General features: G+C 55.9%; 1 protein-coding gene and 1 long non-coding RNA gene across 4 annotated transcripts in view; one reads left to right on the plus strand and one right to left on the minus strand.

Annotated features, from left to right (window-relative positions):
- Nucleotides 1–21,223, minus strand: part of dyrk1b (dual-specificity tyrosine-(Y)-phosphorylation regulated kinase 1B) — a 44,294-nt gene extending 23,071 nt beyond the window's left edge. Inside the window, exons 1-2 of one of the 3 annotated variants that reach the window (XM_069185128.1) lie at nt 20,823–21,223; nt 2,001–2,179 (exon numbers count right to left, since the gene is read on the minus strand). In XM_069185128.1, the coding sequence (XP_069041229.1) occupies nt 2,001–2,139 (139 nt within the window). In that variant the 5' untranslated portion in view covers nt 2,140–2,179; nt 20,823–21,223. Of the gene's footprint in view, nt 1–2,000; nt 4,127–20,822 lie in introns of those variants that run through there. The other 2 variants (XM_069185129.1, XM_006641627.3) reach the window with 2 other exon arrangements.
- On the plus strand, nt 7,435–17,060 carry LOC107080087 (uncharacterized). Its single transcript, XR_011183845.1, has 3 exons — nt 7,435–7,600; nt 11,597–16,075; nt 16,703–17,060. It is a non-coding gene; the product is annotated as an uncharacterized lncRNA (long non-coding RNA).
- Nucleotides 21,224–22,210: the final 987 nt, after the last annotated feature.

Here is a 22,210-nt window from a genome sequence, read left to right on the forward strand (position 1 = left end):
GCACAACACGGGCACAGGGACAGAAGGGAAGGCACCACCACTGAAGCTCGACAGCCGACTTCCGCTAACCACACCCCCAGAGGAGATGAGCAACATTCCCTGTTCCACTGGGAGAGCTGAGCCCATATAAGCTGTAAATTCAGACTGAATTGAAACATCACTTAAATTCAACCTGAACCAGAATTTTTTCTGTGGAGGATCGACGCAATAATTAAAGACGAATGAAAATCCCGAGACCTTCACTGACAAACAGGCAGACTGCAGGCACCCTAAACCCTGAGGTAGCAAAAGGAATTATAGGGATTAGTCAAGATCAGCCTGAATTCTCAGAATAACTTCGGATCCTGAGCACCCAGGACAATGGGAGACCATTCCCAAAGGCAGGAGTTTCAGCATTCCCCGTCTCCTCTCCCAATCCAAGAACCCTGCCAGACCACGCCCCCCGCTCAACTCGAACTGAGCCCCCTCTGCACCCAGCTCCAGTCCGCACTGCTAACCACTGCCGGCAGAACCACACCGGGCAGCACCGAGGGACCGCCTCCGAAAGCACGGCACAGGTGCAGCCTGACCACAGCCCAGGACTCTCTCACTGCCCCAGGGGTCTGCTCTGGGGGGGCAGCAGGCCGCAGCTGGAGGTCTAGTATCCATCACTGCCTGTGGACGTAGAGCCAGAGCTCAGGACACGGCCAGATCGCGGCGGACCTCACCCGCGAAAACCAACGCTAAGGTGAGATCTCAGGAGGCAAACCCTAAAAGGAGGTCATTTCTGCACGCAGTACGGCTGCCTCGTTTATACACCCCCCCCCCCTCCCAGTTAACCCCAAAAATGAACTTTTTTCAATCGGACAGAAGTCAGTCCAAGGTCCTGTGCTCAGCGCAGTTACCAGTTCACCCCCCCGCCCCCCCACAACACTACGCATCTGTGAGCTGCCCCCGATCGAGTAGTCTAGGCCACCTACGACGAACGCAGAGCATCTGCCTGCCCCACGAGCTGTCTCAATGCTTGCATGGTTGAAGCTGGTGGCTCTGCTTGGAGGTCTGAGGGGCCGATCGCTGTGCCCAGCAACGTTACACTCAAGACACTGGCCGCTGGGAGAGAAATCCAAGACCCGCTAACACAAAGACACACTCCGCCACCTGACCCAGCTACGGAAGTCAAATCCTGAAGCAAGAAACGCCAAAATCATCTAGACAGCAGCGGGCTTCAGTGCCTTGTGCAACACTTATTTGCCCCCCCCACACTTTACCCACACGCTATTTTTTTTCCTGGTCACCATGTAACCCGGAAGCAGAAACGGCAAGCCATCCCACAGAGGCCATCGACCTTTAACCCCAGTGCTCTCCGGAAGTTCCGGACTCCGGAAGCTGACGGGACCTGCTGCTCAGACTGATGATCAGCGGCACGCCCCCACGCCTGGACACACCTGGCTCCTCTGGAGGAGGAGCGGCAAATTTTAAAACCGAGACTGTGGCCTCTGAAGATACACCCACGCCAGCTGACCCGACAGGGCTCTCCGCGAGGACAGGCTAAGGAAACCGAGAGGGCGTCTGCGGATGGCGGCTATATTCCAACACGGAAAGCGAAGGCTACCATCAGGACCGGTCCCCACCTGCCTCACACACACACACGCTGGGCTTCCCTGCTTGCATAAAGGGAAGGAAAGGATCAAAATCGTGGGAGCGAGGGAGAGACAAGGCCAGAAACGCCAGATCGGCTCATCTCCCCACCTGCACGCTTTGCAAGAGGACAGCACACGAGCTGGGAAAGCACCCCTGTCCCAGTGCAACCACTTCAATAGAGCAGGGGAAGACCCCAGTGTCCCTGGTCCCAGCAGAGCCCTCAGTTCCACCACTGAATTTCTGACCAGCTCAATGACAGGACTGACCGCATCTATGGGGCAGTTTTCAGATTTCCAACCCACTGGAGGCAGCCTTTCAGCCAGCCCCTGCCTAGAAATCACACCCCCGGATTCGTTCCCCGGAGCGGCTCGGATACTGACTTCGGGAGGCCTTGCTGAGCAGGTGCGGCTGCGGCAGGTATCTGCCCGGCTCCTGGCTGTTCATCCAGTCGGCTTGCACGCTGGCGACCATTCTCGCTGAGGGCTGGGGCTTCTCGTCCACGGCCGACGTGATCACCATCGGAATCGCCTTTCCGTCACCGCGGGACCCCGATGGAGAACTGGCGCGACCGCAATCGGAAACAGAAGTACAATTCGGGGGGAGGTGTGAGGGGAGGGGAGGGGGGAGAAAAACTGTATGATGGCGATAATGACAATAATCCTCCCTCGAAACACAAACGATACAATCCCGGAAACAACAGTCTGAAGAGGAAAAAACCCAACGGGATGCGGCGATCTGCTACATCCAGCGACGTTGACAACGGAGGAAAAAGCAAAAAAAAAAAAGCGTTTTTTTGTTGTTGTTTAAGAGCAAGAGTTTTAGCTTCCTTCACTTCTGGCGAAAGGCTGACGCTTCTCCCGCGGTGGCCACACCGGGACAGAGACAGAAAGGCACCTGAAAATAAAATCCCCCGAGCAGGGAAAAGTTTGGACGAATCCGCGGGATCCGCGCGTCTTCTAAGGCAATGAGTTCTGTTTAGGCAACGCTTCTTTAGAGATATACAAAATAAAAATATATATTTCCACTCTATTTATACCCTATCTATTAAGATAGCTCTCTGGACAGGACTATTTGGTGAAAACGCGCTTTGCTCACGTAATGACGGACGCCCACACCCTGCCGGGCCGAGGCACCGTGTCGCCGGGGGTCGAGCCAGCGGGCGGACTGCAGCTCCAGCGGGGACGCGCAGGCACTGGAGGCATGGAGAGGCGCCGCGGAGGACAGGGCTCGGAGCGCCGGCTCCCTCCTGCGCTGGCGATCGGAGCGGCGTGGGGCTAGGGTCTCCTCGCTTTCCCACCCCGCCGCCTGTACCCCATGCCCGCTAAAAATAGCCCGCTCTGGGGCGCAGGTATCCCGGGAACGACGGAAAAATGGAGACGGTGGGGGGAGGGGCTGCTCGCCGCTTTCCGGAGCGGAAGGCTCGGAGTCCCGGGCGGCGAGCGGCGCTTCCTGGACGCCGGTTTTCAGAAACAGGTTCCACAGGAGGGGCGGGGGGTGCGGTCAGGTCTGTCCACGGCTGCCCCCCAGGCAGGACACCCCCGGCTCGGGGGGGGAGGTGCTAGCGGGGGGAAGTCGCAGATGTCCGGCGCTGACCTCGGGGTCCGTCGGGGTCCTGGGAGCGAGTCTGACCCTGGGGTCGATCCGTTCCGGGGGGCAGATTTCAGGCGCCGGAGGGCAGAAGAGGAGCCCGTGTCGCCGGCACAGTCACCCAGGAAAAACAACAACCGAACAGCAGGAACGGAAAGAGGCGAAGCGCCCAGAGCGCCTCTCGCACCGCGTCTTCTGGGAGTCTTGCGCAACAACAACAGCAACAACAACAGAAAGTTTCGACTTGAAGATCCTCCTCTCCCGGGAGTCCCGCGGATCAGGCTGGAGATGTGGAAAGCCGCCCACTGGCGGGTGTCTGGCTGAGCGAGCTGAGCCTAAGCCCCGCCGCGCCTCACGGGGGCAGAGCCGCTGGAGAGACGCTCGCAGGCGGGCGGGGAGGAGCGCATCCCTCGCCGCCTCCGAGCCCGTGTTCACAGGTCCCGCTCCCTCCGAGAGGCTCCCTCCGCCGCGCACATCCGCCGGCCGGACCCTCCCTTTCTCGCTCGGTCCGGTCGATTCCCGATCCCGACCACACACGCACACAAAAAAAGATTCCAGAAATGCGGGACGGGAGGCACGGAGGGGCAGGGAAAGCTGGAGGTGGGTTTTTTTTTTGCCCCCTTTTGCAAGCCTCGCCCTCCCCCCCACCGCGCCCCGGACCCGCTCCGCAGTGGCTCCGGCCTGCCTGCGCCTCGGCCCCGGCGCCCGGACGGCTCTCCGCGCTGCTCCGCCGGCGTCCCTCGGCGCCTCTGCTCCGCCTGGCCGCGGCCCTCCTGCTCTCTTCTCGGCCTCCTTCGCTCTCGCTCAGCGGTTTTCTCCGGGAGACGTTTTCCCCGCCGCCTTTAGCTCATATTCGCCGCTTTTTTCCTCCCCGGGTTGGAGTCGCTCTGCCCGGCTCCGCATCCACACCCTGAGCGCAGGACCTTTCCAACAGGCGCCGCTCGGCGGGGGGGGCGGGGGGTTGGCGGAGCGGCTCCGGGTTATAAATAATTAAACGCGCCTCACGTGTCGCGGGCACACAACGCTGCGATCGACGCTGGGGTCCAAAACGCGAAGATACACCGCTGTCTTTCCGCCCGATTCAACAGCTTCCCGGTTTTAAAAGTAAACCTTCCCAGACCCTTCCCCCTTTTCTGGGATAGATGCGCCTCCAAGCCGCTCCTCTCCATTTATAGTAACCCGGTAGATATATATAGACACGGAGGACAACTACCAAGGCGCGCCGCCGACGCGCGGCCCCGTGCCCTAACACTGTGCGCGTCCACTGAAGCGCCCCCCCCACCGCAGCAGCAGAAACGGACCCCGATACAGCATTAAGTATCCTTGAAGCAGCAAAGACTTTTTATTTTTCTCATTGACTAAGACTGCTTGCGTTCTATAACAATATGTTCAATATCCTCTGTACCGGATTCCGGCGTGACATCTAAAGACTGAAGATCGAAAAAACGAGGACAGTAAAAGTGAAGGGAAAACCGCTGTAACGTGACAGCAAAGATGCGCGAAGTCACGAAAACTACATCCAAGAATGAATAATTCATCAGATGCTCAGACTACAGTCACTGACAACAGGGCCTGAAGTTTGACGTTGCCTGAAGCACAGAGCCCTTAATCAATCCAGGAACCTGTACAGAACCAACGTTTGTCCTGCGCTGGTATTTAGGCTGCAAAGCTGCATCAACGTGCGAAATTGCAGGTTTGAATTCAGAGCACAGCCCAGCCAGCTCTCCACCACCTTCCACCAGCTGCCCCAGTCCTGCCTCTATGGGAAATCAACTCCCAGCAGCAGCACCCTATCACCCCCCTCAAAAGACACAAGTTTCAAGGTCAAGCGTCCCAGGAGTCTAAGGGGGCTGTGCAGGGTCTTGACCCATTCAAGAAGCTGCCTCGTCTGCGTGTGTAAGGTTTAAAGTGTCCTTCGGAACCTGGGAACACAATACCCCAGCACACACCCCTTTGGAAGGGGAAGCCATTCAGTGTTGCGCTCTGCTCTGAGGGCCATGGGTGAAGCCAGTGGGAGTGTTAGTGTCTCCTCTGCTTTGTGCCTGGCATTGTTACACACGCTTTAGCTCCTTTAAACACATCTGAGTGCCACAGGCACTGTATGAGGTACCATTCCTCATGACAATGAACGGTAACGAGGGCCCACCGGCATGGAGAGGCACATCTCGGTGAAACACCCAGCTGCAAGGAAAGTTATTTGACCTTTAACAAACCTCTTACAACAGTAAGACCAAATGAGCGTAAAATTGCTGGTGTAGCTTCCGTCAAAGAACAAATACCTATAGGGCAATGAGTCTTATTTGTGGCGGGTGTCTATAACAGTAGGATTCTACAGCACAGTGAACAATTAACGGGCAGCAGGTCTCGTTCAAATAATTTTTCAAGCTGAACAAGCAGCTACAATAGTAGTTTAAGCACTTCTGAATCTGTACACGCAAGGGATAAAAGCTCACATTGGAGTGATGCAGTTAACGGAGTGCCACAGGGATCCATACTAGGACCACTGCTCTTCCTAATTCAGACCAACAAAAAGAGCAGGATTAGCAAAACACTGTAGAAGCCACAAAGGAAATCCCAAAGAGATTCAGTCTCGACTGTGCCGAGCCCCGATGGATGACACTGAAGGCAGACAGATGCAGGGAGTTGCACGCAGGAGCAAGATACAAAATGGGAAACACTGGGCTGAAACCAGCTAAGAAAAAGACATACTGGGCGTTTATAATGCCCCATCATTATGCTCTCTGCAATCCGAATGTTAGGACGTAAAGTTAAAAGCAAGGCCTGAAAGCCAGTTCTCTTACTGCAGTCTGTCCTCCATGGCCAAAACGTGAGGAACCCCACACCCACACTGCTTGCAAGGCCTGCCCAAGGAGCACAAAGAGCTGGAACAGCTGCACAGCGCGCTCCGCGGCCCACACCCATCCCTCTCCGGCGAGCTCGGGACAGGGGATGAGGATGTGTGGGAATTAATCCCGTTTCCCAGCAGGACTGAGAGCAGAATGCTGTTCTGGTCAATTGTCCTCTCTGCTGGACAAGAGGGCGTACAACACTATCCTTCAGGAAAGCCTTCAGCCGTCAGGTCCTCTCCGTCTTCCTATATCCAACCATTTTCCAACGGCTTCTTCCATTTCAGGGTCCCGGAGCCTATCCCAGTGGGCGCAAGGCAGGACACGCCCTGGTCAGAACGCCAGTCCACCGCAGGGCAGACGCAGAAACAACTAGACACAATTAACCCACCAGCATGCCTCCGGGCCCTGGGAGCACCCAGAGAGAACCCACACAAAGACGAGGAGAACATGCAGACTCCACACAGACAGCACGCCGGGTCCAGAACTGAACCCAGGGCCCTAGCCCTCCTGACCCCCCGACACCGTGCTGCCCTCTTTCAACATCATTTTTTGAAAATTGTAATGAAATGCAGACAAGTCCAGAATGCGAAGCAGGATGGGCACACGGGAACAGTGGTTCTTCACCCTATTGCTTCTGTTAAGATTGACTCTGATACACTGAAGGAATTGTGGGGATACTCCAGTCACTGGGTATCTCAGTAAATGTCTCCGGGCTCTGCTTTACAAGAATAGGTGCCAGGTGCCAGTTCCTGCATTTCAGAACGAACGAGTGCTCGTCAGAGCGCTGAAAGAGGATGTGATGAGCAACTTTAAAATAAAAAGCTTCACGTAGCTAGTTTAAGCCACGTATTGTTACTATGAAGCATGTAAATATATACATGGCTCCTACTTCTCCATCTTGGATCATTTTTATCTAAAAAAAAATATATAACTCGACTTGATCATTTAAGCCCTCGGTATATCTCAATATCTCTTCCCTAGGCAAAAGGCGTGTTCCTTTCACACATACTAGTTTTCGAAGACTTTTCTTAGTTCTTCCAAATAAACTAAACTTCCTTTTTTTCCGGAGGCAGGTCGGTATAGCCCTATAGAAGTACATCAAGCTCTTAATAATACAGCATTTGATGGACTAACAGTATGTACTCAGTGTTAAAGTTATAAGAAAGAAAACTTTTTTCAATCGTTTGCTTTTGGGAGTACGCATACCCTGGCAGCGAATGTCCTACAAAATAATAAAATAATATTAACTTTCTGTGCTAAAGCGCGCGTCCGGCTTCCTGCCTCCCCTCCCACCTTGACGCGCGGCTCCGTCACTTCATAGACACAGCAAACCACCCACCCGTCCTGCGCGTCCCCGAGGCTGTTGCTACCCGACGCCACGGCAACTTCCTGTCTATTGGTCAGACGCACTGGCGGCGGCGGCCAGGATTGGTCGCAGAGAAAGTGGGCGGGGAGAAGGGGAGAAGAGACCCGCCTCGACGCTCCCTGAACGCTGTGTTGCTGGAGGGAGTGACGTGCCCGCGGAAATGGGAGCTACGGTTCAGGTAGCTGCTGATAGCGACGATGGGGGGTCGCATCCTAACCCAGAGCCAGGAGACGAAGGAAGGGGGGGGATGGGTGACACCGCGCACAAAAAGGGAAGAGACTGAACAGTGACTCATTTTTTTTTAAAAGGGGGCAGCGCCTTTTTATACCAGAATCCGACGTCGCAAACCAACTTGTGTGTTGGATAATAAATTCATAAAATCCAGAAAATCCCCCGAGTTACATCAGCATATGAACGAATGTTTAATCATGTGGACGAAAAAGGACACGATTGCAACAGTGGCGCAGGGCAGTTTAACAGACCCGCTGTCCCACTCACAGGAGCTCAAGCTGCACCCCATCAACAAGCTGTGTACTTCGCGAGTAAATTAAGAACTATGACCCTCGGAAGCCAGACAACACCTTGCTCGCTAGAATAACCCTTACCCTGGCTGCGCTGTGCAATAAGAGGCGGTCGGGGACGAGAACTGGACTGACCGCACTCTTCAAGAGGGAAGGCACAAGCCCCGGAAGTAAGATAAAATACCTTCGAACACGCTTCGCGCTCTGCTGAAGGCCTGCGGGGGGCTTGCACGCTGTGCGCCCCCCAGTAAATGTCTTGCGACCGAAAAACGCTGATTGTGTCTCGGGCACCACGAGTGTCAAGTCTGAAGAGGCGACCGCAGCTGCCGCTCTCCTTGAAGTTCAGCGTTTCCCCAGCTGAAGGGGTTTGTTTTGTGGACACATACAGCTAAAACGCAACTAGAAGGCGACCTTTCCCCGAGCGAGTCACTCGCAAGCGCGTCTTCTCCTGGCGTGGAGAGGAGGGGGCGGGGGTGGGTTAACGTTTAAACCAGGAGGTCGCCGGCGTCGCCGCACGTGTACTTGAAAGGCCACCTGTCGACCTGCGCGGTTCAACTTTCTTGTTACAGTTCTCGGGGGGGTCGTGGAGCCCGTGAGGGTCCGGAAAGGCCGAGTGGAGGTGCGGGGGGGTGCGGGATGGGATTAACTCTGCCAAACCTGAATAAATCCGCATTCATCCCCCCCTCAAAGATAAACACCGCGCTTCTGGTCAATCCTATCTCTAGCTGCTGACTGAATTCATGTCGTCATGCAGCGGCGCCTGGTACACCCCCACCCCACTGATTTGCCTAAAACTTGCGTAATAGCATTACAGCGCGCGGAGCCGACTGCCCCCCCCCGCACGCGCCTTATCTGGTTAGCGCGAGAGGGGCGAATTCCTCTGGTGTAATGTGGGTCAAAGGGCGAGCCGGGCGCGCGGGAGGCTCGTCTCCGCCCCCCCCGCCGCCCACCTTTAACCTGCTGCTCCTGAAGGGGTCTGAGAAGCAGGAGCGCTGCGTCTCGCCGGCCGCTCATTTTAAACAACATCAGAAGCCCATCAGGGGACAAGCCCCCCTGACCCGACCCGAACCGAGAGGGAACGGGCTGGCCAGGGCTCCCCTGGTGACTGTCATCGGGATACACCGAGTCCAGGGGGCTGCTGCTCTTTCTTTGTTTTACGGTCCCTGTTGGTAGCTCTGCCGGTCTTGCCCTCAGCTCACAGCGCGTTGAACTTGTCGTGAAGCTCTTAAGCCACAGAGAGATCTTGGCACCTCTCAGCTCGCGGCCAGCTCCATTTTTTTTCGGTTCGAGGAGGGGGCAGGGCTGTTAAATCTATACGACACATAATACGCCACCAATCCGCTTTTAAAAATGAGACAGCGGGTCATGTGTCTGTATCTGCACTCACTTCGCTCAAGTACCGAGAGAGAGACCTATTTTAACTCGGCTCTGTAATCTAGGGCAGCACCTTTTTAACTCTGTACCGGCTGCGCTGCGGGCCCCTGCGGCCCGCCCCGGGGGGGGAGCACGGCCCGCCACACGCCACTGCAGGCCGGCCCAGTGCGCGGCCTGTTCCGATCCTGCTTCTCTCTTTTTCTTCCCCGTTCCTCCCCTCTATCGTGGGCAGCGCGACCTGCTTGAGCACACGGTGGTGCTGGTTTCTCGGGAGCGAGTGTGACTCGGTTCCAGTAAATCACGTTTGCAAGCTCCCAGACAAAAGCAAGCAACACCCCCCCCCCAAAAAAAAAGGTTCCCGGACTCACGTGCCTGCAGCAAATTCCACCCGGCAACACACACTGCACCATGGCAACAGGCGCCCCATTGGCCGAGGCCGCGGTTTGAAATGACCAATGGGAGGGCCAGCAGCGGGTGATGCGTGTTGCTAGGTAAACATGATGCGCAGGGAAGATAAAGCGAACCAGCCCTGTTCCTGTTACTCAGGAGCTGGAAGAGCTGCGCCGCAGGGAGGAGGTCGGGCTCTCCTTTTCAGTCGCCCCCCCCAGTTACAAGAGGTTAAGAATAAAAATAAAAGTAATGCTTTCTCACCACAACCCCCCCCCCCTTCTCCTCTTCCCTCTCCCTCACTTTTTCACTCCTTTCCTTTTTCCTCCGAGGAGAAAATAAAGTAAAATAATCCGCAAACGTTGCTTGGGCTGCCCCCTGCTATATTTTCCAAGGGCCTTATCTACAGGCAGAAAATCCAAATATATACCAGGGAGCTCGCAGCCAGCAGCTCCCCCTGGCAGCCGGCCCGTTCGCTTGACGGCTAAATAAGGCTCGAGAGGGGCGCTGGAGCGAGGGGGCCCGGGCCTTCTCACAGCCCGGACCCCTCTCCCCCTCCCCGCCCCTGCAGCCCTCAGCCTGGCAGACACGGGCGTCTGACACCCTGGGGCTCCAGGTCACAGCGTGATCGGGGTCCTCAGCAGGAAAGTGTGTCCCCCTGTACTGGTCCCACACAGCCAGGAGGGCCACATGGCGGGACCTGCAGTCACCTCAGACCCGCTCAGGGAGGCCAGCAGGCTTCGGCGCAGAGCGGGGCGCCAGGGTGATCGGAGGAGGCCATCCATGTTGCAGAGATCAGACCGGTCACAGGCTCCCGATAACCCCCGTCTCTGAACTGGCTCCGTCACTCAGCTCTGCCCCCCACTGAGAGCCGGCGTGTCACCCAGGCAGGGGGGTACACACTGCCGGAGGTGGAGGGGATCCCCCCCTGACCCGTACAGCGCTCAGGGTGCAGTGTCCGTGTGAGGAATTATTATTCCGAACAAGCACGTGGGACAGCGTGCTGGGGGCTGTCTGCGCAGTGGGCAGATTTCACACCTTCTCTCGAGTGCGAAGCCGTTGCAGGCAGGCAGCCAACAGGCCAGGGGCCACTGGGAGCCGCTCGCCCCAGCCAAGACCCCTCCGAGCGCAGGGGACTCAAGTTCAGCTCGGAGGGTGGAGTTTCACCCAGAAATAGGCTGGGCAGGTCTGAACAAGAGCTGTCTGGAAAGGCGGGGACTGGCTGACGTTCAAGGCTGCTCCAGTCGAACGATAAAACCGCAGCCCCATGATCAACAAACCCAAGAGGGCTGATTTAAAAAAAATAATAGTTTTAAGTATTTAAAACAAATTCTGAGCGTGGAACAAGCCCCAGAAACAGCAGAATGAAATCCAGGCACCACTTTACACAAAGAGTTGTGGGAGTAGAATAAACAGCAACCCAGCCATGTTGTTGGAGCTTATGGAAACCACAAAAGCACAACCACCTCCAAACAGATGAGAAAGTTGTCCTTGGACACAAAACCAACCTGTGATCCGTAAAAAGACAAGGATGATGTATTAACTATGTAGACTGTATGTGATGTTACAGGTTTATCAGATACATTATAAAACTACAAGACTTGTAAGCCAGGTTTTTTAATTCCTTCTATGTGCAGTTGTTAGGGAACTACAGAACTATAGAAAAGCAGCCATTTTGCAAAGGGTCCCAAAGGGCCAAATTGCTTGGAAATTAACATTTTTTACTACTACAGAAGCAAGACAACGTCACAATGCAAATCTGTCCTTCTCTTAATTTTGTAAATCAAAGTCTGCCTGACCTCTGACATTCTAAATCCCGGTGGGCAGGGCAGGGTTCCACGAAGGATCACCGTGCCATGCTTCATTGGGACGCGACATTTGTTTTTCTGCAGGATCAACCAGGACTTCACAAGCATGAGTCAAAAAAAAAAAAGTGCTCAGTTCGTGCCGGCGGGAATCACATCGGCAGGAGCCATGAAGAATTCCAGCCCTTCTCCCCCCAGGACCCGAGACCCAGAATGAAAGGGAGGGCAGGCTCTGCTTGGGAGGTGCGGGAGAACCACAAGGATATCTGCGTCTCGGGGGAAATCCCTGGAGAGAACAAGTGCATTAGCAGCCGCCGTGTATTGGATGCGCACTCGTGTATTATTTACTGCTGGATTCATGGTTGGATTTTTCCCAGCGCAGGATCACGCGGACAGGACCCAGAGGGTCAGGGGGAGTTCACGCGGAGATCATGCCATCCTGCTCACGCGTGTGCTGGCGGACACGGCTGCCCAGGCCCAGCCTGCAGAGCACCCCGCCAGCACGGACGCCGACACCGGCAGGACCCTGCAGCGTGGCCCCTGACCCCCACCCCCCCCCACTGCAGAGGCACGTCTGTGGCAAGCAGACCCTTGGCAGGGATCGACCCCCAGATTCGGTACAGATGTATCCACACCCCTCCAACGCACCTGCCCAATTACTCTTCCACAAGCGTGTCTTTCAAGAGCCATCAACGCTGCTCTGACAAATCATCCAATAAACTGCTTAGAAAATCGGATAACTTCATCCTGGAAGTCTGAGATGGTTTCAGTAAATGATTTAGTGTCCCTCCCCACAAAGGATCTTAAACCACATGACATTTACAGTATCACTGCAAGGTGAGAACAGGGAAACCTCAATAATACAGCTTCCCAGGTGTTCTTGGTTGTAAATTGTTCTTGGTCACACGGCAGTTTGCCCACAAATCACTAGAAACCTGCCGACGTTTGAAGCACGTGACAGCTGAGATTCGGAGAAGTCTTGTTTTCACACCACCCCTTAAAAACAGAGCTGGATGAAATGAGAACACCCACCAAGCAGCTCAAAGACACGGGTACAGCAGATTGGGGAGGAACACGAGGTCTGGCAGGGAGGGAGCAGTCCTGGGGCCTTCATGTAACTTGAGCCACGGTTTGGGAAAGTTGAAAAAAAGCCTTGTGTATGACTCTGCCTGTGTAAACAGCTACTGTCGACCAGTTGATTGGTACTTGCTTGGGCAGTCAGAGCCATGGATAAAAGGGCAAAGAAGGCTCTGCACTGGATCAGAAGAAGAAATCGGCCATCCTGCGTGCAGAGAAGGTGAGCTGCAAACTCCAGCCTGTTGGGCTGTTAACTGATCTAAGGATTGAAAGGATGCTGTCGGATCAAACAACATTGCTGGATAGCTTGTTCTACACTCCTGCCGCCCTTTGTGTAAATAAGTGTCTCCTGTTGAAAGATTTCATTAATTTCTATAAAGTTACAGGTGTGCCCTCTAGTTCATTTTCCTCTATTGATTCTGAAGAAATCTGCTGGGTTAACAATGTGAGTGACTTGTAGCAGTTTTGAATACTATTCTAGAGAAGAGACTCAGTTCCTCCAGCCTGTCAGTGCAGGACCCTCCCTTCAGACTAAAGAGACTCAGTTCCTCCAGCCTCAGTGCAAGACCCTCCCTTCATACTAAGGAGACTCAGTTCCTCCAGCCTGTCTGTGCAGGACCCTCCCTTCAGACTAAAGAGACTCAGTTCCTCCAGCCTGTCAGTGTAGGACCCTCCCTTCAGACTAAAGAGACTCAGTTCCTCCAGCCTGTCAGTGTAGGACTGGATCTGGTTGCTCTTCTCTACACCGCTTCAGTTCTCCTGTGTGTCCGACAGGCCCCTTGGCACGAATCGGAAAGCGCAGGGGGAGACTGGCTGCTCCGCCCCGGATGTGGGATACCGGAGTGTGGGCGGGACGCTCCGGCCCTCCTGCTGCCGCACTAACGGATACATGCCTGCAAACGCCCGCAGCCCCGAGATCAGCAGTGCTGGCAAGAGAGAGCTAATCCACTCCAGTCTTAATGGGTGTAATTAGCTGCTTTAGGATCTGAATGGCTTCAATTAAACAGCCAGAGCCGGAGGAGGCCGGGCTGTACCACGCAGCTGGCTCTCCAGGGCAGATTGCTCCGGTCCCTGCATCCGCCCCGGATCACATGGGACATCACAAGACAAGCCTGAACTTCGCCATTTGAACCCGAGACTCTTAGCCCTGTGGCACAATCAGGGTAAAACCACAATGCAGAGGAGCGTCGAAGAACAAGGAGCTCCGAAAGGCCTTTCTCCCTGCTCTCTGCTCCCACGGTGCCTTTTTATCTGAGGCTCTGTCTCCCAGCAAGACGCACTACACAGTCCCTGGCGCCTCATGTGAGCAATTACTGTCAGTGTTGCTCGGGCATCGCTAATAAGCTACAGAGTCTCATGAAACCATAACTCCCCAACTCACAAGCCTCTCTCTCTCATCCCAGAGCCAGAGCAGGTGTGTACAAGCAGCATCTGCCCCGAGTGTCACCCCAGCTCTCCCTCCTCTCCTGTGTGGAACAAATGTCCATCGTGTTGGATGAGGGAAAGAGAACAGGCAGGTCTCGATTTCCTGACAATGCACACCTGCAGAGTGAGGCCAGACTGCCACAAGAACACCTTATGCAACAGAGAGACATAACCTCTTAACACAGGCACTGGAAGAAACACCCTTAAAATCCACTCATGTGTAACTGGGAAAATTCCCCCTTTAGTGGAATCTGTGTGACTGACTGCAGAGTCACAGAGAAGACCCTGCCTGACACCAGGAAGAGAAAAGGCCCCAGAATACGGTGATATCCCAGCCCCAAACAGCGACTGACCCGGGACAGGGGGAACCCACCCCTCTGCTTGTAGAGACTGTCCATGACATAACACACAGTACTTAACACTTCACAAACTCACAGACTGGAAGAGCAGGTACCATCAGGCCTGCGACCCCCAGGAGGCAAGTCCTTACACAAGCAGCTGGGGATGTGGGACAGATCCATCCGAAAAGTAATACAACTGGGGATCGTGTCCAGCTGGATCTGCCAGAGCAGATTCCCTGGGATCCTCCACAGGGAGGCTGCAGTCCTTAAGCTACTGAACCTCCTCGCTGCAGCTCATTCACACCCAAGGGCAAGGTGACAGAGGGTTTTCACTTAACACCGGGTGCAACGCAGAAAAACACCAAGGGAGAAATTCAAGTTTCAGACCCTTGGGAAAACCTGCTTCCAAACGCAGGGGCAGAAATACTACAGATCTGGCTTGAGTCAAGAAAGAGCTAGAGGAGATCATGGGATCAATGGACTACAAAAACTAAACCAGCCATAAGGACCAAATGGCTCACATGTAATTCATGTTCTTAAAAAAACTTTAAGGCTGAGAAGCATGCAGTTGCACATCAGATCAGCAGGGAAGCAGTCTGGCTGCTCGGCCCCCTAGTGGCCACATAGCGAACTGGCCCCACCACCAAGCTGCTCCAGCCCGGGCCTGTCGGCCGGCGGACAGGCAGGAAGAGCAGGTTCTGGTCATTTCCAGACCCGGCTGCCTGCCTTCCCCCCTCAACTCGCTGAAGCACCGAGGCCGTGGCGCCCCCTTGGGGACATGACAACGACCCCCGTTCCCCAGAAGACCTCGGTAAACGTAAAAAAAAGCTGCAGAGGAGTGACCCTTCCGGGTTAATTCCGGGCTACAGATGTTGCCTCCACAGAGCCCCTCCGACCAAGGTGGACCTGGACTTCCCACCCCCTCCCGCCCAGGACCCCCTTAAACATCACCTAATGACTGAACTTGGACTTCTCCCACAATCCTCCACATAGACTGACGTATCCCGGCCCTCAGCAGAAGGCAGAGCGAGTGCCGTCTGCGATCCCGAACAGGCAGAAAGAAGGGGGCTCCCTCTTCTCCTGCCAGGGAGTCAGACCCTCCCCCAGGCGACTTCCTCTGGCAGAGGGTGAGGAGGTTTCTGCAGGCAAGCAGCCCGCTCGGGCCCTGACTGCCCGAGGCCCGATCGCAGGGTCAGGACACTCGCTCTCTCAGCGCCAGGCCGCACCCTGGGAAAGACTCCCCCTGGAAGACATTTGGAACCTGACGGAAAACCGAAGGAGAAGGCAGGAAAAAAAAGAAAAACACACAACAAGCTCTCTCCCCATCGCACTCGCACCCGTCTCCAGTCCGCCCACCCCAGCAGGTCTTCCCAGGTTCAGGTTTACCTCGTGTGTATAATGGCCTCTCGCACACTTACCACGCCATCGGTTCGCACCTTGATTTAACACGGTGTACTTCTCTTTACTGCAATACTGCTGTGCTTCGATGCTCTTTGCCACCTTTAAAAGTCTGGACCACACTGGATTCGTGGAATAATTGGCATCTGTGCATTTCAACCTGTCTTCCAGCCAGCCAGCCTTGCTGGGGAAGACGGCGAGAAGTCTTCCCCCAGGGCTGTCAGGAATACGGCTGCCCATCCACTTGGTCTCCTCTGCCGCTGGTACCCACTCTCAGAACAGAAAACAAGCATCATGCTTCCTCAGCATTTACAGCAATACCCAGGTCTGTGCTCCTGAAATCAGTGGTCGTTCCCTGACTGACCAAATTCACAAAACCAAATAAAACCGCTTCTTTCAGGCCTCCTGAGCTCAAACCACACGTCATACCATGAATGACCCTAGATTTAGCGGGCTCAGAAACTGTTTTTCCAGAAAGTCTCCCAAAAAGGGGTCTCGAAAACCTATCTTGACACCTCGCAACTTACTCCTTAAAGTTAAATTAGCAAAAGATGGCTGCATCTCCCTTAAAGGGCTTCTTTGAACTTATCAGGGAGATAAAAAGAGAATCTCAACTTCAAAAGTTTTAGGAAATTAGGTCACAGCCAGTTTAAGGTTAGAACTCTATCAGGAGAGAAGCACAAGGGACAGTGTTGTCTGAGACAGCAATCTGGAAACCGCTCCCCCCCACCAAAAAAATAAAAACCAATAATTTCAACTGGAGAAGTAACGAACGGTGCATGGTTAAAATGTTTTGTGGCACCTCTTCAACAATAACCGCACAGCTCTCCTCACCTTGGCAATGACTAAAAACTTTAGCTAAATTCCCCACTTTGGGGATTTTTTTGGTCTCCTGTAAAAAAAAAAAGCAGAACCTCTATGTTGCTAATTCATGGTCTCCCTGCCTCCACAGGGAGCTGGGGCCAGGGTTTCAGATCGGGCTGGAATCACCCACACTCTGGAGCAGGAAACACTGACCGGGTGGCTGGATTGGGGACAGGGAGAGGTGGCGAGAAGAGCTCTGGCGCTGCTGCTTGTTTGCAAACACCGTCTGTCTGACACCCACCATCACCTAAATTCAACCCTTCAGCCCTGAGCTCACCAGCACAAACCCTGAGACACCCCTGACTGGACTGGAGACACTGCTGTCCCTCTCCTCTCACACTGCCCCTGAATTCACACACTGACACACCCCTGACTGGACTGGAGACACTGCTGTCCCTCTCCTCTCACACTGCCCCTGAATTCACACACTGACACACCCCTGACTGGACTGGAGACACTGCTGTCCCTCTCCTCTCACACTGCCCCTGAATTCACACACTGACACACCCCTGACTGGACTGGAGACACTGCTGTCCCTCTCCTCTCACACTGCCCCTGAATTCACACACTGACACACCCCTGACTGGACTGGAGACACTGCTGTCCCTCTCCTCTCACACTGCCCCTGAATTCACACACTGACACACCCCTGACTGGACTGGAGACACTGCTGTCCCTCTCCTCTCACACTGCCCCTGAATTCACACACTAACACACTCCTGACTGGACTGGCAGTGTACTTCCCACCAATGCCCAGTAGATTTAGCTGAAGTCTTGATGAAGACACAAAGGAGGAATCCCTTTTAGCATTCAGCAACCCAGTACTCCAGACCATCTCTCTGGGTGCTACAATTTCAGCAGCTCCGTTGACAGTGCTGTACAGGACCAAGGAGAGCAGCCGCTCTGATGAAGCCTGTAAGCAAAACCTGTACACAGCAAATCACACAGAGAGAGGGAGATAGCACAGAGTCCCACTATCAGAGCCCAGAGAGAGAGAGAGAGCAAGCACAGAGTCCCACTGTCAGAGTAAGCAGTCACACAGGGAGAGAGAGAGACAGCACCACAGCAGCATTAGTCACTTAGTTAGACTTAGCAGTTTGTCCTGACCTGCACAATACCTCAAAATTATGGATGACAAACTGAGTGGCTTGGGAAAACTGTTTTTACACCAACGATCTCTCTGCACCAGAGCCTGTGTAGCACTTATTTCTGTCCCCCGCCATGGGGGGAGTGAAAGTAAAAACCTCAGACATGAGCGAGCACGACCCCCTCCCACAGCCCCGCAGGCCAAGGGCTCCCCAAAACGGTCAACAGCGCTTCTCTAAAACACGTCCCTGGAGGGCTCACCTGCAGCCCGACCTGGCAAGGCTGGCCTTGCTGCAGGCTGAGCTCTGTGAACCAGTGTGCGCGGGTCCGAGCCCGGGCCAGCAGCAAGCAGGATTCCCCACGCAGCTGTGCAGCACCCACGGAGAGAAACACGCTATGAAGCACGAACCAAAAGGCACAGGGGGAAACGATGTGGAATTGCCAGACGTGGATGTGGAAAACCCCAGACTGGAGGCACTATGTACACAGAGGGTGGTGGAAGCATGGAACAAGCTGCCCAGGCATGTTGCCGAAGCGGATACCCTAGTTTCTTTCCTGAAACGGCTGGATGACATCCTAGGATCCATTAACAATCTGACGGGCCAGGTGGGCTGATCTTTTGTCTTCATGTGCCAGGACAGCAGATCCCTCAGCATGCCACACTAACAGTGCCCCCCTGGAAATCCATCTGCACCAAAAACCAGCAGGCAGCGGACCCGTGTCAGAGCCCCCTTCGCCCACAAGACAAGCCTTCTGGCCCAGGGCACAGCAGGACACTCAGGGCCCTGCTACCAGAACCAGGTGCCTACGGGCCTGCTCCGTTTTGTGCTAAGTGTTTCGTCCCGGGTATAACCTTGCAGGAAGAAGGTCACAGTCTAAGAGAGCAGGGCTCTTCACCCTTGCAGTGGTCACACATCTCCTCAGTTCCTGCACAGAGATGTGTGACCACTGCAAGGCCAACACTGGGACAGGAATACCATCCGAATCCCAACCCCTGCTGAGGATCAGGACGTCCCACATGGAGAACACCACTCAGGGACGCTCCGAGCAGACCAAGCGCGTCTCCTTTTGACACGGCCAAAGTGAAGTCAAACAAAAGGACGACAATGTACCTGAGGGTCGGGTTCAAATCCGCTCAGGACTGGGCTGAACTGGACCAATTCTACTTCTTGGCCCTCCAAGCCCAGGACCTACAATAGCCACTAAAGTCCCGCTGACAACTACGGCCCTCTCTCTCACACACACACAGTCCAAACCCACACGTCTACCTCTCAACAAGACGCCCCCCAGCTCGACTGGCTCTCACCTGGCCACAAAAGGTCCTGGGCCAAGCGCCTCTATAGAGCACGACGCCCCTGCGGAGGACAGACAGCCAGCCAGCTCTGCTCACTCCCAGCGTGGAGACTCACGACACACGTGCTGCACAGAGGCGCAACAAGAGCGAAGACAGGAGGCATGGATCACGGGGCGCAGCGGCTCAGCAGTTAGCACTTCCGGGGGCCTGGGCCCCATTCCGGGTGTGTGTGACCCCTGTACCCCTTCTTCTCAAATGCAAAAAAAAAAATCTCTACCTTTCCAAGACTGACACCTCGTACTTCACTCATTCATGAAAACACAGCCCTGCGAGGGACAACCTCAGGGTGACCTCCGTGCTCTTATTAGACAGCCGCAGTCCAGTTTTAGGGGGTGGCACAGTGGTCAGCCGCTCTAGGACCCTGGGTACAGTTCTGGAGCCTGCGGTGCTGTCTGTGTGGAGTCTGCATGTCCGCCGTGTCCATGTGGGGTTCCCAGTCCAAGGTGCTGGTAGGCCCACTGGTTTCTGTGAGAGTGTGTGATTCCCCGCCCAGTGGGGACCCTATCCTTGCTGGATACAAGTCTGGGGAAACAGACCGACGGCCCGGGTCATAGGCTTGGTTCAGGGCGCCGTGCTGGGTGGAAAATCGGATCTCCCCTCAATTCGGGATGGCCCTCTCCCAGCGCCTGGGACAGGAGTTTGACAGAGACACACTCCTACAGCACAGCAGCGTGGGGCCAGACCAGCGTGGGGCTGGGGGGCAGCTTCCCCAGACAGCACAGGCAGGGGCTTCTCCTTGGAAGAGGAAAGCCTCACAAGGAAGTAGCCCAGTGAAAATGAAAAAAAGTCTGCATTTCCAGCGGATTGCGGGCGTAAGACACTCTCCCTGAAGCCAGGGCACCGCTAAACCACGACTTAGGCCACGGAGAATACACCCGACACGAATTCGTTACAGAGGGAGGACAAAAAACACGATTTCCCCACGAACGCGTGGCGTTGCTACAGCACTGCTCCCCAGCCCCTGCGGAAACGCGGTCCGCCGGCTGCAGAGCGGACTAGCGGCCGGTACTCGCTCCCAGCCCGGGCTGCGGCTACCGCAGGGCTGCACGCCGAGAATGAGAATGATGCGGCTGAGCAGCAGCAGGCAGTGCGACAGCGGGGTCTCACTCGGGCTGGCTCGACCGCCCCAGTACCGCCGGCCGGAGACCGGAGGGGTTCGGGGGCGAGGCTGAGGGGGCACTGGGGTGATCTTCAGATCAGTGTAAGGGGGGGGGGACAAAACGAGAAAATGTGTTCCTTCGCCGGCCGGGATCCTCTCTCCCGGCCTCTGTGCTCTGTCACACACCGGTCTGCGAGAGCGACGGTCTCCCCTCTCTCTGACCGGGAGCCCAGGCCGGCCGTCCGGGTCCCCGGCGCCAGGCCCCCCCCACCCTCACCGAGAACCACCAGAGCCAGCCAGGCGGCCGGCCGGCCAGCCCCTCTCTCTCCCCTGCCCAAAGCCTTCCTTTCTCTGCCCGCCCGGCTCCAGCGCCCACCGCCGGCCGCGGCCCCCGGCCCAGACCCGGCTGGCGCTGCGGACCGGCCGCGGCGTCTCTCGTGTTGCTTAGCAGAGCCCGCGCCCCCTCGGGGGGGGGCAGGAGGGGGGTGTTCGAGGGCGGGAGCGCCGCTCACTTCTGCCCCGCGTACCCCAGGCAGGATTTCGGGAAAATTCGCCCCCCTCCTCCCGGCCCAAAAAACCAACACCACCACCACAGCAGCAGCAGCAGCAACCGGGTGGCACGTCCCCGGTACCGTGTCCAGAGGCGCTGAGAAAGGAGGCTGGTCTTACCTCAGGCAGCGGTTCGGTTCGGCCTTCCCGGAACAGCAACCATCGCCGGTCCCTCCTCGCCGCCACCAGCACCGGGCGGGTTCTGATGCCGGTAAAAAAAAAAAAAAGATATCCTCCTCACCCCCCCCGCCACACACACACACCAACCGCCACCCCCTGCAACCTAACCCGCCACCCACCGACAGGCCTCCCTCCCCCCTCCCCAAAAACACCACCACTTCCAGGGGAGTTGTGTGAGTTTTTAGTGAAATAAACGGCTTCCTCTGCGGTCCTCTCTCTCTCTCTCCCCGCTACTGTCCTATACCCACCTCCCCCCCCTCACACTCACAGGCGCGCACACACACACACGCCACAAAAACGGGGTTCGGTGACGTTGAGCGCGCACCCACCCCCCCCCCAGAAAAAAAAACAACCAGTCCGGGGGGGGGGGGGGGCTGGGCGAGAGTGCAGAGGTGTGGGGCAGCACGCGACTCGTGCGGGCGAGAGAAGTTGGGGGGGGGGGGGCGGCGATGAGACCGAAAGCCTCACGCGGCGCACAGGTAGCTCGTTCGGAGGGGAGGCGCACCGGCGGGCGTGAGCGCGCACGCAGGCGGGCACGCACACGCGTACGCGCGGATTCTCCCTCTTTTATTTTCTTCCTTCTCTCCCTCACTCTTTCTTCCCTCCGCCACCGCTTCCTCCCCCTTTTCCTGTCTTCCTAAGCGTCTCCTCCCCCAGCCGCCGCCGCCCCCCCTGGTGATCAAGCGGGGCAGGACGGAGAGGGGGGCGATATCGATGATCGGAAGTAAAAAAAAAAGACAGGAAAAAAGGAGGCTGTCGCACCGCTATCGCGAGGGACGCTCTCCGGAACTGGCGACCCCCCCCCCGCCTCTTTCCCATTCCCAATTCTAATCCCACAGTCTTTCCCCCTCTCCCGCTCTTCCAGACGCTCCCGGGCGCTCTGGCGCGCGCTCCGGCCGTTAGATTTTTAAAAAAAGGAGGCGGAGTAAACGCGCGCGCGCACCTCCGCTTCCCCCAAACAAAATGGCCGCCGAAACACGCTGTGGCGGCGGGGCGGGGCTGCGCTGCTGTCACCTCCAGCCACTCATTTCTCTGCGGCTCCGGCTCCGTCAATAAAATAAAGAGACGCAACTCTAGGGGCAGCCGCAGTCTTAAACAAAAGTGAACCAGTAATACGTGAGGCTGCTGCACTTCAAAAGGAACATTTCTATAACAATTAGTGAGCTTCCACAGGGCGGCGCAGCCCAGGGGTCCGGTCCGGGGTGCGATTCCGACCCGGAGGTCGGGTGGGTTCTCCCCTGGAGTACCGCTGTCAGTCCCACAGAAAAGCACAGAAAGGAAAACTTTACAGTGTTATACATACCTAAAACAGTGCGTATGTATGCATC

This window comes from Lepisosteus oculatus, chromosome 27 (assembly GCF_040954835.1).
Source record: "Lepisosteus oculatus isolate fLepOcu1 chromosome 27, fLepOcu1.hap2, whole genome shotgun sequence".
In the NCBI taxonomy this organism is placed as follows: Eukaryota; Metazoa; Chordata; class Actinopteri; order Semionotiformes; family Lepisosteidae; genus Lepisosteus; species Lepisosteus oculatus.